At 36.7% G+C, this 20,065-nt stretch overlaps 1 protein-coding gene across 1 annotated transcript in view; it reads right to left on the bottom strand.

Annotated features, from left to right (window-relative positions):
* LOC102277531 (S-phase kinase-associated protein 2-like) overlaps positions 1–19,512 on the bottom strand; it is a 42,626-nt gene extending 23,114 nt beyond the window's left edge. Inside the window, 3 exon segments of the mRNA XM_014481836.2 lie at positions 10,237–10,352; positions 18,193–18,933; positions 18,936–19,512. Coding sequence (XP_014337322.2) covers positions 10,237–10,352; positions 18,193–18,933; positions 18,936–19,512 — 1,434 coding nt within the window.
* Positions 19,513–20,065: the final 553 nt, after the last annotated feature.

Raw genomic sequence — 20,065 nt, 5'->3', positions numbered from 1 at the left:
TAGGTTGGTCATAACTTTCTTTTTCACTGTAATATAAATAAGAAGAATATTTTCATATATACCTACCTCAGGAACATATCTACCTGAACTAGATCACCAGGAATCTCCTGCAAAAATAAGAAAGAGGACACTGAGATATATTATTAGAACCTAAGACAACAGAATCACATTCTTAGATAAAACAGGGTTGTTTCAGATTGTCTGTGAACTGTACCTTGGAGGTAAAGTGTCCATCAAAAAAAAAAAAAAAGAAAAAAAATCGCAAAGCATACAAAAGATGGGAAAGTGTAGTCCATTCAAAGGGGGAAAACAACAACAACCACAAAGATTGTGCCTGAAAATGATCAGATGGTGGCCTACTAAATGACTTTAAAACAACTGTCTTAAAGATAATTAAAGAACTAGAGAAAGTTGTGGAAAATATATTTAAGTGATACATTGAAAGTGAAAATCACTTAGTCGTATCCAACTCTTTGGACCATTCAGTCCATGGAATTCTCTAGGCCAGAATACTGGACTGGGCAGCCTTTCCCTTCTCCAGGGGATCTTCCCAACCCAGGGATCAAACCCAGGTCTCCTACATTGCAGGCAGATTCTTTACCAACTGAGCCACAAGGAAAGCCCAAGAATACTGGAGTGGGTAGCCTATCCCTTCTCCAGTGGATCTTGCCCTACCCAGGAATCAAACCAGGGTCTCCTGCATTACAGATAAATTCTTTCTCAACTAAGCTATCAGGGAAGCCCAAGAAGTGTTATGTTAACAAGATGGACAATTCAATAAAGATATAAAAATTAAAAAAAAAAATCTAGAATGGGAAAAAATGCAAAAACTGAAATGAAAAATATGTTAGAGGCATTCAAAGACAGATCTGAGAAAGCAGAAGAAAGAATAAGTGAAATTGAAGATGACTGAATTAAGGTGTACAGAGCCTGGGACTTGTAGGATATTGTGGGATCCTCAGAAGAAGAAAGAAAGAAATGTGCACAAAGATTATTTGAAGAAATAAGGACTAAAAGCTTCTAAACTTTATCAAAAGACACAAATATTATTAATAACAGATATCTAATAAGCTCAGTGAGTCCAAGTATGATGAATTCAGGCAGACCCACATTGAGACATACTAAAATCAAGCTGTTGGAAAACAAAATATTTGAACAAAGCAAGGGAGAAGTAACTCATAACATATCATCTTATAAGAAATTTCTCATCAAAATTTTGAAGGCCATAAAGCAGTGGGCTTACATATTTAAGTGCTAAGTTAAATGCTATTTAAGTTTCATATTTAAAATGCTAAAGAAAAACTGTCAAGGTCCTATATCTGGAAAAATATATTTTAAAATGAGGGGAAAATCATTGTATTTTCAAATAAAAACTGAGATGGTCATTGCCATGAGATCACTGCTACAAGAAATTTGAAAAGAGACCTATGTGTAAAATAAAAGGACAGTAGATAGTAACCAAAAGTTACATGAATAAATAAAGATCCCAATAAAAGTAAATTCATGGGCAGTTATAAAGCTAGTATTATTATAACAATGGTTTATAACTCCACTTTTTGTTCTCTGGATGACTTAAGAGGCTAATGTCCTAAAAAAAAAAAAAAAGACATTTATCAGTCTAAAAGCTAGTATTATAACTTTGTTTTGTAATAACATTTCCTCATACACAATTTAAGATACACATTCAGCATCAGTCCATCCAATGAATATTCAGGCTTGATCTCCTTTAGGATTGACTGGTTTGAGCTCCTTGTTTCTCCAACACCAGTTTGAAAACATTAATTCTTCAGTGTTCAGCCTTCTTTATTGTCCAACTCTCACATCCATACATAACTACTGGAAAAACTATAGCTTAGACTATACAGACCTTTGTGGGCAAAGTGATGTCTTGCTTTTTGATAAACTGTCTGTCATAGCTTTTCTTCAAAGCAGCAAGTGTCTTTTTAATTTCATGCAGTCACCATCCACAGTGATTTTGGAACCCAAGAAAATAGAGTCTGTCACTGTTCCATTGTTTCCCCATCTATTGACATGAAATGACTGGACTGGATGCCATGATCTTAATTCTTTGAATGTTGAATTTTAAGACAGCTTTTTCACTCTCCTCTTTCACTTTCATCAAGAGGCTCTTCATCAAAAAAACAAAAGTTTCTCTTTGCTTTCTGCCATTAGGGTGGTGTCATCTGCATATCTGAGATTATTCTGATACTTCTCCCAGCAAGCTTGATTCCAGCCCTACATTTCACATGATTTACTCTGCATGTAAGTTAAATAAATTTTCCACAGTTTTTTGTGATCCACACAGTTAAAGGTTTTAGTATAGGCAATAAAGCAGAAATCAATGTTTTCCTGGAATTCCCTTGCTTTTTCTATGACCGAACAGATGTTGGCAAGTTGATCTCTGGTTCCTCTGCCTTGTCTAAACCCAACTTGTACATCTGGAAATTCTTCATTCATGTACTGTTGAAGCCTAACTTGAAGGATTTTGAGCATTTCCTTTCTAACATGTGAAATGAGTACAATTATGTGGTAGTTTGAACATTCTTTGGCACTGCCCTTCTTTGAGATTGGAATGAAAACTGACCTTTTCCAGACCTGTGGCCACTGCCAAGTTTTCCAAGTTTGCTGACATGTTGAGTGCAGCACTTTATCAGGATTTAAAATAGCTCAACTGGAATTCCATCACCTCCACTAGCTTTGTAATGCTTCCTATAGCCCTCTTGAGTTCACACTCTAGAATGTCAGGCTCTAGGTGAGTAGTCACACCATCATGATTGTACGCTTAACTCATCACCAACTCAATGGACATGTGTTTGATCAAAGTCCAGGAGACAATGAAAGACAGGGAAGCCTGGCGTGCTGCAGTCCATGGGGCCACTTAGTGACATAACAGCAACAACAATTTGTTTGGGAGGTGGTCCTAGGAAACTTTGTATTTGTGTGTGAAATAAGAGAGGGAAAGGACGCAAGTCAATATGTAGTATTTAATGAGCATTAAATGTGTCATAGGTAACCACCTACTGTGATTTCTGGCTGATGGTATAAAACATGATTCAGAGTTGTCCTAAATGGCAGGAAAACTGAGATAAATACATAGTATTTTTCAGTTGCCATACTTTGAGGTTATTTCCAGAGGTAGGAACTTCTTAGTATTAATTAATACTTATCCTCATCCCTGTGCATGAGTAGAATATGTTCTTACAGCCAGAGAAAGCTATTAGAGTTAGGCACAGGAAAAATTAATGCTAAGATTTTTATGAATAGAATGCCAGCTGTTTCTCCTACATTCTACCACTTGTACTCCTCACATCTATCTGTGCCTCACATTATATTCCTCACATGTTATAATTGCTTTTGTAAAATCATGGCCAGTCAAAATTTTACATACATATTCATAAGAGAGTTTCTAAGATAAGATATAGTGAACCCTGAAAATTTTCTCTGATTACTTAAGAAAATAAACTCTTTATTTTGAAACAATAATTGTAAAATCATATGCAGTTTTAACAAATAATGTAGACATTCCATATTTCACCCAGTTTCTCCCAACTGCAATTAGTTTAGAATTTATAATTAATAATCATTTTTCTTTTATACTAAATTCCAGACTTTCCTCAACCTGCTCAGTTAATGCATCTCATGACTTCAGCTGTTTGCTCAACAAAATAATTTAGATATTTAACCCTGAAGTATGTGAACATCTGGTTATTATGCTCTTTTCAGTCCATCGTTCCTACTATTGTCCACTTAAAGTCATCACTCAATGTGGGATCACAAAGAGGTACCTCAATGAATATCCTGAGCTCATATATGCACTTCTTTGCCCTTGCTACATTGCAATCCCATTTCCTGATCCTGAAAATTAGTTACTTCCAGCAGTATATCCACCTACATGTCTACTGGCAAGAGAAAAGGTTTAAGTGATTGTCAGGCTTTATATTTAGCAATATTTATCTTCTAGGAGGAAAAATGCCTCTCCAGCATCCCTCCAAAACAGAACCTCAATTCCATAGATTCTAATTCTGTAGGGAATAGAAGTATAAATTATCCATTGGATCACTAAGAATGACAATGAAATAGGTTACTTCTTCCTCCACGCTTTGCTCCCTTAACTTATATACTTGAACATCAGCGATATAAAACCACTGAGGCATAGAACTGCAACATCATAGGTGTCTTTTCCAAACTATCAACTTAGCTTCATTTTAAAGAAGCCTTGCCAGTATTCTACTGGGGAAGAAATTTCTAGGTAACAAAGTATACAGGCTAGAATGAGTAGATCCTATTGTTATGGACATCTGGCGTTGTCAAAGCATCCACCCAAGTCCCCTACCATATCTCAAAATCTCAATACTCTTCTATTAGAACCCAAATTTAGCATAGGTGACTTATTAGAGTAGAAGTTCAATTTCATTATAACTTCTCATTAAAAAATGAATCTTAATCTTTATTTTCTACACACTCTATGCTTTGGCTGTAGAAGAGAAAGTGAAGTTATTAAATTCTACCAAGGAGATCTTCTGTCTTATACAATATGCACTGAGTTAAAAGGCTAGCCTAATTTTTCACAGAACTAGAACAAAAAATTTCACAATTTGTATGGAAACACAAAAACTATAAATAGCCAAAGCAATCTTGAGAAAGAAAAACAGAGCTGGAGGAATCAACTTCCCTGACTTCAAATTATACTACAAAGCTAGTAATCAAGGCAGTATGATACTGACACAAAAACAGAAATATGGACAAATGGAACAAGATAGAAAGCCCAGGGATAAACCCATGCACCTTTGAGCACCTTATCTTTAACAAAGGAGGCAAGAATATACAATGGAGAAAAGATAGCCTCTTCAATAAGTGATGGATGCTGGGAAAACTGGACAGCTACATATAAAAGAATGAAATTAGAACACTTCCTAACACCATACACAAAAATAAACTCAAAATGGATTAAATACTTAAATGTAAGGCCAGAAACAATAAAGCTCTTAGAGGAAAACATAGGCAGTAAGCTCCTTGACATAAATCACAGCAAGATTCTCTCTGACCCACCTCCTAGATTAATGGAAATAAAACAAAAAATAAATAATAAATAAAATTTAAAAGCTTTTGCACAGCAAAGAAAACTATAAACAAGCTGAAAAGCAACCCTCAAAATGGGAGAAAATAATTGCAAACAAAGGAACTGACAAAGAGCTGATCTCCAAAATGTATAAGCAACTCATATAGGTCAATATCAAAAAAATATATAACCCAATCAAAAAATGTGCAGAAGACCTAAGCAGATATTTTTCCAAAGAAGACAGACAGATGGCCAATAAACACAAGAAAAGTTGCTCAACATTGCTTATATTTAGAGAAATAGAAATCAAAACTACAATGAGGTATCACCTCACACCAGTTAGAATGGTCATCATCAAAAAATTTACAAACAATAAGTGCTGAAGAGAATGTGGAGAAAAGGGAAGCCTCTTGCACTGTTGGTAGGAATGCAAATTGATACAGCCATTATGGAAAACAGTATAGAGACCCTTAAATAATGGACTAAATTTACCATATTACCCAGAGTTCCAACTACTGGGCATATAACCTGAAAAAACCACAATTCTAAAAGACAAGTCTACCCTAATGTTCATTGCATCAGTATTTACAATAGCCAGAACATGGCAGAAATGTACATGTCCATCGACAGATGAAAGGCTAAAGAAGTTGTGGTACATTTATACAATGGAATATTAGTCATAAAAAGGAACAAATCTGAGTCAGTTCTAGTGAAGTGGATGAACGTATACCCTCTTATACAGAGTGAAGTAAGTCAGGGAAAAAATCAAGTATATATTAATGCACATATGTGGAATCTAGAAAAATAGTACTGATAAACCTAGTTGAGAAAGGACTTGTGGACATAACAGGGGAAGATGAGGGTGGGATGAATTGAGAAAGTAGCACTGATGTATATAGACTATCATGTGTAAGACAGATAGTGGGAAGTTGCTAAATAATGCAGGGGGCCTAGGCTGGTGCTCTGTGCTGACTTAACTGAATGGGATTTGGGAAGGGGAGGGAGGCTCAGGAAGGAAAGGATGTACATATAATTATGACTGATTCTCATTATTGTATGGCAGAAACCAACATAAAATTTCAAAGAAATTTTCCACCAATAAATAAATATATCCCAGGGTGGGGAGGGGAGAAGGTAAGTCTGAAGCTATTACTTGCTTTTAATTAATTAAATTCAATTTCTAGCGATTGGGGCTTCCCTAATGGTTCAGCAGTAAAGAATCCACCTGCCATTGCAGGAACTGCAGGAGACACAGTTTTGATCCTTGGGTCAGGAAGATCTCCTGGAGGAGGAAATGGCAACCCATTCCAGTATTCTTGCCTGAAAAATCCCATGGAGAGGGGAATCTGGTGGGCTACAGTCTGTGGGGTCACAAAGAGTCAGACACGACTGAGTAACTGAATATACAAGAAATCTCTGGCAATTACTTTTGACTTGAAATCTTATAAGCGCTAAAGATATTAGAAAAGCTGATGTAGTCCCTTCTATCATACTTCACCCAGTTCATGAGAGATGAGTCTTAGAACTTTTTTGCTGCAATATACGATGGACTAACACCATGCTGCTTACCATTAGCAGTGGTCACCCTTAGTATTTTGTTGAAAGATACCACAAACCCATTCTAAAAAAAAAAAAATCTGATTTCAAAAACCACGGGTGGCACCAACTGTCTTTGCACCAACTATCATTGAGTTAGTGGCACCAACTCACTTAAAAAGGCTCTGATACATAAATTTGATGCATGTAATTTGTTTGGAGATGATCCCAAGAAACATTGTGAGGAATTAGGTAGTTTGGATATGGAAAGGAAGGAATCAAGTACAAGTATGCTAGTGAACATGCTACTTCCATAGGTAACTGATTCTCAAACTTCTCTTGGAGTTCTGGGAGATGGTGTATATAGTTTTCTCATCTGAATAATGAGAAAGCTGCATCATTGGTTGAAAACTGCTTTCTTAAATGTCGTCATCTTGCAATTTGGGACTGCCTCACATTCTTTGCCAAGATAACACTGGGCAAAGAGTCATCACTCTTCATAGACAGTATGATAGATTCTTTTGGTAAGAAATGATTAACATGTATAGAAAAGGTATGAGTACATATGGGTATCATATTATTAGTATCACATCACTCTGAACAAATTAATGAAAACTCTTCTGGACAGAAAGTTATTTATTTAATATAACAAAGAAATTGGAGTTATGCTTTATTTTATGCTCTGTATGCATTCAACTATATTAACCATCACAGTACTTTTGAGGTAGGCTAAAATTTCTAACATCACAAATGAAAACAATAATCCTAGGATAACTGAGAGCAAGTAACTAAATATAGATTTTTCTGAATTCAATGGCCAAATTCAGGTGGTGACCAGGTCAGACTATTTTTATTATATGATATTAAATTATATGATTAATTATCAGTGTATTTTTAAGTATATAATTGAGCACCATGAATAACTATGGAAAATAATAGTTTTCTATTCAGCTTAATAAATAGGAAATCTGAATTTCAGATATTTAGTCTCAGCTGGTGACTGGTAATACAAGAAAATGGATCCTGGTAGAAAAGATTCAGTCTCTACAACTGAGAACTTTGTCCATTTATCCACTGAAGTCACAGATTTACCAAGGTGAAAAAAGACCTCAGAAAATATAAAATCAAGTGGCTGTGAAAGGATGTATTTATTTATAGCAAGCTTTCTGAGAGAGAATGAACAACATACCAATTATTTTAGTCAAGCTGTGTGTGCTTTCTAATTTTAGGAGTAAATGTTCTCCAGAGATTTTGTCTTTATAATCAACATTGTTTTCAATCCTCCTCATTGTCATCATCACCATACTCTCAGAAGAATGTTTCAGTTCAGTTCAGTTCAGTTCAGTCGCTTAGTCTTGTCCGACTCTTTGCGACCCCATGAATCGCAGCAGGCCAGGCCTCCGTGTCCATCACCAACTCCCGGAGTTCACTCAAACTCACGTCCATAGAGTCAGTGATGCCATCCAGCCATCTCATCCTCTGTCATCCCCTTCTCCTCCTGCCCCCAGTCCCTCCCAGAATCAGAGTCTTTTCCAATGAGTCAACTCTTTGCATGAGGTGGCCAAAGTACTGGAGTTTCAGCTTTAGCATCATTCCTTCCAAAGAATACCCAGGACTGATCTCCTTCAGAATGGACTGGTTGGGTCTCCTTGCAGTCCGAGGGACTCTCAAGAGTCTTCTCCAACACCACAATTCAAAAGCATCAATTGTTTGGTGTTCAGCTTACTTCAGAGTCCAACTCTCACATCCATACATGACTACTGGAAAAATCATAGCCTTGACTAGACGGACATTTGTTGGCAAAGTAATGTCTCTGCTTTTGAATATGCTATCTAGGTTGGTCATAACTTTCCTTCCAAGGAGTAAATGTCTTTTAATTTCATGGCTGCAGTCACCATCTGCAGTGGTTTTGGAGCCCCAAAAAATGAAGTCTGACAGTTTCCACTGTTTCCCCATCTACTTCCCATGAAGTGATGGGACCAGATGCCATGGTCTTCATTTTCTGAATGTTGAGCTTTAAGCCAACTTTTTCACTGTCCTCTTTCACTTTCATCAAGAGGCTTTTTAGTTCCTCTTCACTTTCTGCCATAAGGGTGGTGTTATCTGCATATCCGAGGTTATTGATATTTCTCCCAGCAATCTTGATTCCAGCTTGTGCTTCTTTCCAGCCCAGATGTACTCTGCATATGAGTTAAATAAGCAGGGTGACAAGTGATGACAAAACATAGTAAAGAAAGACATCTGCATCTATGCAATTGAATCTGAAATTTAGCAATGAGCCTTTGCACTCTACTTAAATTTTTAGTGCCTTTATTGCACATTTTCAAACTTGTGTTTCTATTGACTCCAGGAGAAATATATGTATTTATAATTTGGACCAATAATTCATTTTACTAACTCTCTTTTATTTTGATACTTAATAAATATTAATAATTTAATAAATGTTCAATTAAATATTTAAATATTAGCAATAAAGGTATTCACTCTTAAAGTAAATTCAGTGCTCAGGAACTGTGATGCTGTGTTCTTAACACTTGGGATATAGTGATGAAAGCAAAGAAATTTTTTGACCCCAATGTACTATAATTTTAGTGGAGGAGACTAAACAGATAGCTAGGAACTATGAATTGGAATGTCATATCATGCCATAAAGGGAAAAATAAAGGAAAAATTAAAGGTTTATAATTAAAGACTTTTATAGTACATAGATGGTAAATATGGATAAGGTGATATTTGAGCAAAAACAAGAAAAAATGGCACATAAATTTAGTATGACTGAGGAATTAGTGTCCTGAAAGGAGAAAGTAATAAAGCAAAGATATTTCGTGTCTTTGTGCAATAGTTTAAAGACTGTGATGATTAGAGTGTAGAGAGGTGGAGAGAAATATAGAATAGCTGAAGACAAGCTCAGGACTAGCTCATAGAGAGCTTTGTAGTCCATGAGCAGTTCTTAATTTCATTTTTAATGAGTTAAGAAGTTGGTAAGAATTTTGAACAAAGGAATGATATGATCTGATTCATACTTTAAAAGAGAAGATAGAGAATAAAATGTAGGAAGACAAGGGATAATGGTGTTTGGATTGGTTAGTACCATTGAAGGTAGTGATAAATTGTCAGATTAGTCATATTTTGAGATTATAACTGACAGGATGTGTTTGTCCTTGATTCCTGACATGTACATAGCTATGTTAATGTTTTATAGTAAACCGAGGACTTCCTGTGGTCCCACTTATTTTGTTAGAATTTATCTAGCCAAACTCTTGGCATCCCTTCAACATTTCTCATTTCACTGGGTGGCTTATCCAAAGTAATAAATATGACAAGATAAAACAGTTAACAGAAAGAAACGGATCAGAGTCTATCTCAAAACTGAGAACCTTGCGACTGAAGAGAGAAAGATGAAGTTGCTCTGGCCTAGAACAACTTCAGATTGTGACTGTTAAGCCTATCTCTCATCACTTAACTAGCAATTCCCTTGTCTTGGTTAATGGCAATGAAATTTGCTGGGTATCAAGTGTAGCCTTGATTGACCTTGATATTCAAGGCTTGATAAGGAAGTCAAGATGAAATGCAACCAAACAGGCTCTGTTAGGGAGAGCCAGATGAACTTCAGATGTAAATCAGCTTCCAACTGTCCTCACCAGCATTGTGGCAGCTGCCTCAAGGTATATCTGCTCTTGATACTGAGCTGTTCCAGTTTTCAAGATCAGAGAGTCCTGGAACTTGAATGCTAGTAATATTGTAGAGGCTATTTTATCTGATACAGAAGAAAATTAAGATGTAAACATCAAAGATAATCCTGTATCACCACCAGCTGAATAAATGTAGAGCTGGAACTAGTTTATACCTTCAGTGCCATAGGTGGACTTTCCTTTAAGAACACATCTGACTTTGTAAATATTTAGTAAAACAGGGTTTTAAATAAAGAGAAAATGGAACTGGATTCCATCTATAATACCAGGACAGTAATCATTCATGTGAGTTTGTTATTCTTAGCTTTGACAAGAACAATTTCATCCATCTATTTTGAGAATTTTAGAGAAAAATAGTTTAAGTGATGATGGAATATAGGCCAAGCTGATGACAGAAGGCTTTTGAATTTCCTCTAATGGACCCACTGAATATATAACTGCAACAGAGCAATATCACTCTAGTATCTGGAGAAATCCAGATACTAGATGAATGACAAAGGAGCATCTAAATATATAAAGTAAATATCAATGAATCTGAAGTGAAAAATAAATAGTAATAAATACTAGTAGGCGATTTCAATATGCCACATTAAAAAATGGATAGATCATTAAGACATTAAATCAATGAGAAACTATACTTTAACTACATATTAGATCAAACATATACATAACATTCTAACAGCAGCAGAATACACATTCTTTCTGAGGCACACATGGAACATTCTTCAGGCTAGATCATATATTAGGTCCAAAAAACAAGTGTTAATAACTTAAGAAAATTAAAATTATATTAAATATCTTTTTTCTGGCCAAAATGGTTTGAACCTCTAAATCAACTACAGGAGAAAAACTTTAAAAAATCCACTAATACGTGATGCTTAAACAGTATGCTAGTCAACAACCAATAAGTCATTGAAGAAATCAAAAGGGAAATAAAAAAATATATTTTTAGACAAAGGAAAATGGAAACACAAATTACCATAACTTATGAAATACAGCAAGAAGAAAAATTCCAAGAAAGAACTTTATAGCAATACATGTCTATATTAAGAAAAAAATTAAGATCTCAAATAGCATAACATTACATCTCAAGGAACTACAAAAGAAGGATAAATTAAGTCCGATATTTGTAAAAGGAAGTATAAAACAAAGATCAGTACAGAACTAAATGAAATAGAGACTAGAAAGATAATAGAAAATATCAATGAAACTAAGAAATTGTTTTTTTGGAATATAAAATTAACAAATCTTTACTTGAACTAAGAAAAAAGAGACAACACTTAAGTAAAATCAGAAATAAAAGAGAAAATGTTACAACTGATACCTCAGAAATACTAAGGAGCATAAAAGACTACTGTGAACAATTATAAGCCAATTAGTTAGGTAATCTGAAATAAACAGACAAATACAGAGAAACATATACAGAGAAACCTAGTAAGAATGAATTGTGACTGTAGGGCTTCCATGGTGGCTTAGATGGTAAAGGAACTGCCTGCAGTGTAGGAGAACCAGGTCAGATCCCTGAATTGGGAAGAATACTTGGAGAAAAGAATGGCAACTCACTCCATTATTCTTGGAGTGAGGAGCCTGGAGGGCTGCAGTCCATAAGGTCACAAAGAGTCGGACAAAACTGAAGCGACTTAGCACACAAACACAAAATATGGAAACAACATAATCATCTGTTGAAAGATAAATGGATAAAGAATATGTATACACATATATGCACACAATGTAATATTATTCAGCCTTATAAAAGAAGGAAAGTCTTCCATTTACAACAACATAGATGGAACTGGAGGATATTATGCTAAGTCAACTAAGCCAGACAAAGACAAACAGTGCATGCTATCACTATGTAAAACTGTGAAAAAGCTGAACTGATAGAAACAGATTTGAATGGGTCTTGCCATGGCTGAGTGGATGATGGCAGATAGTAGAGAGGGAAATAGGAAAAGTTTGGTAAAAGTGTACAGACTTTCACTTATAAAATAAAGTCTGATGACCTAAGTATAATATAATGACTCTAGTTGATAATATTGTATAATTGAAATTTACTAATAGAACTTGGTTGTTCTCTCCTTCCTGCACCCCAGGTTGTTCTCTCCCTACCTGCCCCCAAGGTAAATATGTGAGGTAATGAACATGTTAATTAACTCAATGGTGGGAATCTTTTCACAATGTTTGCATTAACTAAATCATCACACAGAACCCTTTAAATATATTACAATTTTATTTGTCAATTATACCTCAGTAATGGAAAAAAGAGGAACAAAAAAGTCACAGTGTTCAAAACTTCCACTCTCCTAGAAACTATATAAAATCCCCAGAAAATTCATATTAAATTTTAAAAAATCATTCTAATTTTTTTTTTAATAATTGAAATGTGAAGTGAGTTTGTATACAGCAGGGATCATTGGGTACAAAATTTTTGCTAGCCTAATTTTTTGCCTCAACTGTGATAAATGAAAAAAATAACTATATCAGTATAATTTTCCCAAACTCTCCATGAGAACACTTTACTTCCAGGCCAGGATTTCTATCTACCAATACCAATTACCTAGAAGATATTTTTTCAAGTATGTTATGTAGAAAAACATGAAAGAGTTTCTTTATCTTTTGAATATTCATGTTCACTCTGGTTTATCAGAACTATTGTGTGCCTTCATGATGTAACATGCCACATGCAAGTCAAATGGGGCTTTCAGTTATGAGTTTTTTAATTTGTTTCTTTAAGTCATATTTGTAACCACCAATAATGGTATCTTATTTTGCTTTTGTGTGTTTGTCCATGATTTGTATTTCAAATTGTAGTGTTAGGTAAATCAGTTGCAAAAAATCACATTCTTACAAAAGAGATGAGTAGCCAGCATTCATCAAAGAAACCTGAGAGTGGAGATGACAGAAAGGAAAGCTGGAGTACATCAGCAATCAAGGACATGATGACATTCTATAAATAAGTACTCAAAAGTGTGTGTTTCCTGTGTGATCTCCCAGCATATTCCTTCTTATTTTATTACGTCTTCTTTACCTTTAAGTAATGATCTATTAAAGTAATATCCAAAGGCAACCACTCATGCTTTTCTTAATCAGCAACATTAAGAATTACAAATGGACTGCAAGGAGATTCAACTAGTCCATCCTGAAGCAAATCAGTCCTGAATATTCATGTAAGGACTGATGTTGAAGCTGAAACTCCAATATTTTGGCCACCTGATGTAAAGAGCTAACTCATGTGAAAAGACCCTGATGCTGGGAAATATTGAAAGTGGGAGAAGAAGGGAATGACAGAGGATGAGACGGTTGGATGACATCACCGACTCAATGGACATGAGTTTGAGTAAATTTGGGGAGTTGATGATGCACAGGGAGGCCTGGTGTGCTGCAGTCAATGGGGTTGCAAAGAGTCGGGCACAACTGAGCGACTGAACTGAACTGAATGAAGTATAACTGACCAGTAAAAAACCGTGCATAATTAAAAAGAAATTACAAATGAAGGTCATAACTAATATTCATTAATTTATGCTAATAGCTATTTCTTAGACACCTACTTTAATGAATCAAACTTTGAACTAAATATATTACATTCTTTTTGCTGTTAATAGGTTCAAAATGTGTCTATATCTTAAAGAGAGGGAAACTGAGGCTCAGAGAAAATAAGTAGCATCTTTAAAATAACTTTTTTTTTTTTTGATGAAGCAGGGATTCAAATTCAAGACTCTGACTCCAGTACCTAGTTTGTTTTTCTCTACATGATGTGGGCTCAAATTAAGTCTAAATACAAAAGAAGTAATTCCTTAAAAAGATGAGTGCTGATGCTGCTAAGTCACTTCAGTCGGGTCCGATTCTGTGCAACCCTATAGACGGCAGCCCACCACACTCCCCCATCCCTGGGATTCTCCCGGCAAGAACACTGGAGTGGGTTGCCATTTCCTTCTCCAATGCATGAAAATGAAAAGTGAAAATGAAGTCGCTCAGTCGTGTCCGACCCTCAGCGACCCCATGGACTACAGGCTTCCAGGCTCCTCCATCCATGGGAGTTTCCAGGCAAGAGTACTGGAGTGTGGTGCCATTGCCTTCTCCGTAAAAAGATGAGTATTCAGTAGTAATAATTTAATAGAACTGCTAATAGTAAAGCTATTATTTTCTAAGCACCTTCTGGAAACTTATTTTTGTGAGGAAAAGTATATCTAATACCACTTTTTAATTTTAGGAGCTCATTAAACTAAACTTCCTAAGTGGTAATTCTACTTTCAGAATTCCTTACCTCTTTTCTTTCAGTATTCTTCTGCTTACATGCTAGTGCAGAGATTAAAACAAACTAGTAAAATATGGTGGCAAAGTGCTATTATTAAAAACACGTGAAAGAGGGTGATGAGGGAGTGCTAGCTGTGGAGGGGTGTTTTCAAAGGATGATGTGTTGATCTGAAAATTTTTAAATAAATAGGCTACAAAAGTTTGTTATCCTGAGGAACTGAAAAGATAGAGTTATCTCATACTGACATAGAGCAAAATGGTGTGAAGTGGAGATTTGGGCTACATACCTAGGAATTCAAAAGCAAAAAGAAGTGATTATTTAACAAATCAAAAATAAAGGCTATATCCATTAAATGACTGTGTAATTACTCAAATGGAAATCATCTGTTAAAATACATAACGTTTATCAGAACCTTGAGGTCTCATTGTAGAATCACCAAATAAGAAAAAAATTATTTGGACTGTAATTTTAATATGTTCATTTAATTCTAAAGGAGATCAGCCCTGGGTGTTCTTTGGAAGGAATGATGCTAAAGCTGAAACTCCAGTACTTTGGCCACCTCATGCGAAGAGTTGACTCATTGGAAAAGACTCTGATGCTGGGAGGGATTGGGGGCAGGAGGAAAAGGGGACGACAGAGGATGAGATGGCTGGATGGCATCACCAACTCGATGGGTGTGAGCTTGAGTGAACTCCGGGAGTTGGTGATGGACAGGGAGGCCTGGCCTGCTGCAATTCATGGGGTCGCAAAGACTCAGACACGACTGAGCGACTGAACTGAACTGAATTTACAAACTTTGACTAATGTTGCTTGCAGGAATTTTTTTTTTTTTTTTAATTCACAGCTTCAATATTTGTCTTTGTTATGTCAATTTCTTCTGTTACTTGGAAAGAAAAAATGCAACCTCTGTGCTTCTGCTCAATTTGCTGTGAAGTTAAAACCACTCTAAAAAATGCTGCCTGTCTAAATTCATTTACCTGAATTTTATATTCATTACATTTTGTATTTAAAAAAACTGGGAGTCATATATTTGACAAAGTAAAATTTTGTCCCTATTACATAATAATCACTAGTTCAGTTCAGTTGCTCAGTCGTGTCTGACTCTTTGCGACCCCAAGGACTACAGTGTGCCAGGCTTCCCTGTCCATCACCAACTCCCAGAGCTTGCTCAAACTCATGTCCATTGACTCGGTGATGCCCTCCAACCATCTCATCCTCTGTCATCCCCTGCTCTTACTGCCTAAAACTTTCCCAGCATCAGTGTCTTTTCCAATGAGTCAGTTCTTCACAGCAGGTGGCCAAAATATTGGAGCTTCAGCTTCAGCATCAGTCCTTCCAATGAGTATTCAGGATTGATTTCCTTTAGGAGGAACTGGTTTGATCTCCTTGCAGTCCAAGGGACTCTCAAGAGTCTTTTCCAACACCACAGTTCAAAAGCATCAATTCTTCGGTGCTCAGATTCCCTTATGGTCCAACTCTCACATCCATACATGACTACTGGAAATACCATAGGTTTGACTGGATGGACATTTGTCAGCAAACTTAATATCTCTACTTTTTAATATGCTGTCTAGGTTGGTCATAACTTTTCTTCCAAGGAGTAAGCATCTTTTAATTTCATGGCTGCAGTCACCATCTGCAGTGATTTTGGAGCCCAAAAAATAGTCTGTCACTGTTTCCACTGTTTCCCCATCTATTTGCCATGAAGTCATGAGACTGGATGCCATGATCTTCATTTTTTGAATGTTGAGTTTTAGCCAGCTTTTTCACTCTCCTCTTTCACTTTCATCAGAAGCTTTTTAGTTCTTCACTTTCTGCTATAGGATGGTGTCATCTGCATATCTGAGCTTACTGATATTTCTCCTGGAAATCTTGATTCCAGCTTGTGCTTCATCCAGCCCAGCATTTCTCATGATGTACTCTGTACATAAGTTAAATAAGCAGGGTGAAAATATACAGCCTTGACATACTCCTTTCCCAATTTGGAACCAGTCCATTGTTTCATGTTAGGTTCTATCTGTTGCTTCTTGACCTGTCTGTATACAAAGATTCTTTCATGTAACCTCACAGGACAAAAAATTCTTACTACCTGCTTTAAATTTTCAAAATTGCTTTTAGTACTTTTCTTAGAATATTCCACAATTATTTCTATGTAGATTATATTTTTTTCTAAAATCACCATAACAATCCCATTGAAAGATTTTTGGCATGAAAAATATGTATTTTTGTACTTGATTAAAAAATATGGATATATATAAAATCTAAACTGAGATAACTGAAAAGTGAAATATCATGGTATAATTTTAGTTTTCAACTTCATAACATAAACTGTTCTTGCTATTTACATTGGCTACCTCCTAATTAATTATTGTTACTTGTGTGAATATTTTATAACTTAACTGAAATATATTTAGCTACACATATTAGCGGAGAAGGAAATGGCACCCCACTCCAGTACTCTTGCCTGGAAAATCCCATGGGCAGAGGAGCCTGGTAGGCTACAGTCCATGGGGTCGCTAAGAGTCGGACACAACTGAGTGACTTCACTTTCACTTTTCACTTTCATGCATTGGAGAAGGAAATGGCAACTCACTCCAGTGTTCTTGCCTGGAGAATCCCAGGGATGGGGGAGCCTGGTGGGCTGCCGTCTATTGGGTTGCACAGAGTCGGGCACGACAGAAGCGACTTAGCGGTAGCAGTAGCACACATATTAGTGTACAGTTGGATTAGTTTTCACATATGTATGCACTCATGAAATCATCATCCCAATCAAGATAAATGTATTAATCATCATGAAACAATTGTAATCCCTCTCTCCCCCTATTAAGTATTAGTCGCTCAGTCGTGTCCAACTTTTTGCAACCCCATGGACTGTAGCCCGCCAGGCTCCTCTGTCCATGGGATTCTCTAGGCAAAAATGGGTTGCCATTTCCTCCTCCAGGGGACCTTCCCAACTGTACATAAAGCAGACTTCATTAATGCGCATTAGAGGATACCCTAGGTTAACTGTCATAGAAAACTGTCTCTTGAGCCTTTACATTCTATACCAATTCTACACCTCTGGTTGGCCAACTGTTTGTTTCTTTATTTAGGTTTTAAGGTGAATGACCTGGGGCTATTTGTTTCCATCAACCTGACTGCAAATCTAAAGGCGCAGTTGAAATGTCTATTTTTCTTGCCATCCTCAGAAGAGAGTGCTGCAGATCTACTCTATGATTCTCATTGTTTTCAGGTTACAATACAAATAGCTTATTATTTTTTGCAACCTATGTCTTATAATAAAGCAGTGCTGAAAAATTAAATAGAAGAATCTTCAGTTGCCATATAGGCTACGAAAATGATTTGCTGGTGGTGATTTTTAAGCTTGATTCTAAATAGATTTATGAAGAATGGCACTTGGAAGACATGGTTCAAATTTTGCTATTTAAGGTATCTTGAAATTATAGGCTCACTCTCCCTAAAATTTCAAAAAGCATAGAGCTGAGGCTCTTAGGGTATAGCAGTGATAACAGCTTTCATAGTCATTTCTAAAAAGCAACACTTCATAGTTTTCTGTCTCCAGTGGTTCTCTAATATACTTGTAGAAGGAAGGCAACAGAAAACCAAGAATAAAAATAGCTGAGCTCTCCACAATTGGGCTTCCTGCTTACTTTCCCTGTTCAAAAAAAGAGGAGACACCATCTTGCAATAGAGGCTTAACAGGCAACTGGGCTTCTCCAGTGACAGTAGGCATTTGATGCCCCATATCTCTTGGTTCTTCTTGTTGCCAATGGTCGGCCTGGCGATGGTGGTGAAATGGGAGCAATTAATCTGTAGATGAGGGAGGGCTTCCTTTAACAGTTGAAGGGTACCGTCTGGTACAATTCCAAAGACTTGTAGTGTTTTTAATGTGGGAATTTCTCCAAGTTCAAGTAAAGTTTCAGGTATTATGTCATAGCACCGACTGAGTGACAGGTGTTGGAGGTAGTCGAGTTGGTAAAATTCTGGAAAGCAGTCATTTTTTAGCATGACACAATCACTTAAGTCTAGGTGGATAAGGTTGGGACATCTTCCAACTAAGGTAGAGACATCTGATCTCTGCAGATTCTTTCGGTACCCGCTGAGCTTCAGCTGGGTGATAGTCTCTGACACATGTGCAACAGCCACCTGTACAGGCTTTTCAGTGAAATCATAGCACCAAGAGAAATTCAGTTCATCCAATCTCAAACAGTTGCTCAGCAAAATCTTCAGGGCAGATTCAGAGAATCCAGAACACCCAGAAAGGTTTAGTCGCAGTAAATTTGTGTTCTGAGCAAGATTATCAACAACGGGATCTGAAAGTCGGAGGCCTTCCAAGCTCAGATTCTGCAGCTTGGAGCAGTGGGACAGAAGGCCGTGCAGGGTAGACGCATGATCACAGAGTTCGACAGGTCCAGGTGCTGTAGTCGGAAAAGGCTGAAATATTCAACTGACGGTTGGTCCATAAATGATCGTGGACAGCGGAAGGCAACCACCCCTTGGGACAAAAGCTGACCAACCACATCTGGGTAGAGGTTTCTGCCCGCGAGGTCTACAGTCTGCCAGAGAGACTCGTCAAACGCTAGATGATACCATCTCTTAAAAACACTGGAGACTTTCAGGAGTTCAGGGAGGCACAGACAGGAAAAGATTCCTAAGAGCAGCTCCTCTGGAAGGGAGTCCCAAGAAACACCTGGAAAGTTCTCTCTGTTTAGCTTAGGTCTGCGGACAATCACAAAGTCCTTGTCATTCCCTTTGCTTTTCAGCCGTTTTCGTGGGGGGCTTTATGGTTGGCCCAGGTTTGAAAGCAGTTCCTGGGGGATGTTCTCACTGTCCACCTCCTCCTTCTCCAGGGCAGAGACCCCCATGCCTGAAAGCAGTTCAGAAGTCTTGCTAGAATACCATCCCCACGTGAAACTGGTGGTAACGTTGCTACTCTGGTCCGGTATCTCCTGGAGGTGTTTCCTGTGCATGGCGTCTGCAGGTTCGGGAGTTTTAAATGCATGCATTAATTGCAGAGGTGCCTGCCTCCCGGATTCCCGCTTTGGCGTGTGTACTTTCTGTCAACATAGGTTTGTTTGTATTTTCTGTTATGTATTTGAATTACATAATATATACTTTTTTTCTTTTTGGTTTGACTTCTTTGACTCAACTTAATCTCAATATTTGAGATATACCATATTGTTGTACTTATTCTTTTCTATTCCACTTAATTGTATTTTAATTTTGATTTGTTATATAGACATACCTTAATTCTTTTATTAAGTCATTTGTTAACTGACACTTGCACTGTTTCTGGTTTTTAGCTGTTATGAATATGTTGTGATCTTTTTTTGTAAAATCTTTGTATGTACATGTGTCTTCATTTTTTTAATATAAATTTATTTATTTTAATTAGAAGCTAATTACAATATTGTATTGGTTTTGGCATACATCAACATGAATCCACGATGGGTGTACACCTGTCCCCCATCCTGAACCTCCTCCCACCTCCCTCCCCCTACCTTCCTTCTGGGTCATCCCAGT

The sequence above is a fragment of the Bos mutus genome, chromosome 26 (genome assembly GCF_027580195.1).
Source record: "Bos mutus isolate GX-2022 chromosome 26, NWIPB_WYAK_1.1, whole genome shotgun sequence".
NCBI classification, from domain to species: Eukaryota; Metazoa; Chordata; class Mammalia; order Artiodactyla; family Bovidae; genus Bos; species Bos mutus.
The sequence above is the reverse complement of the archived record's forward strand: the minus strand, read 5'-3'. Positions and strand labels throughout refer to the sequence as shown.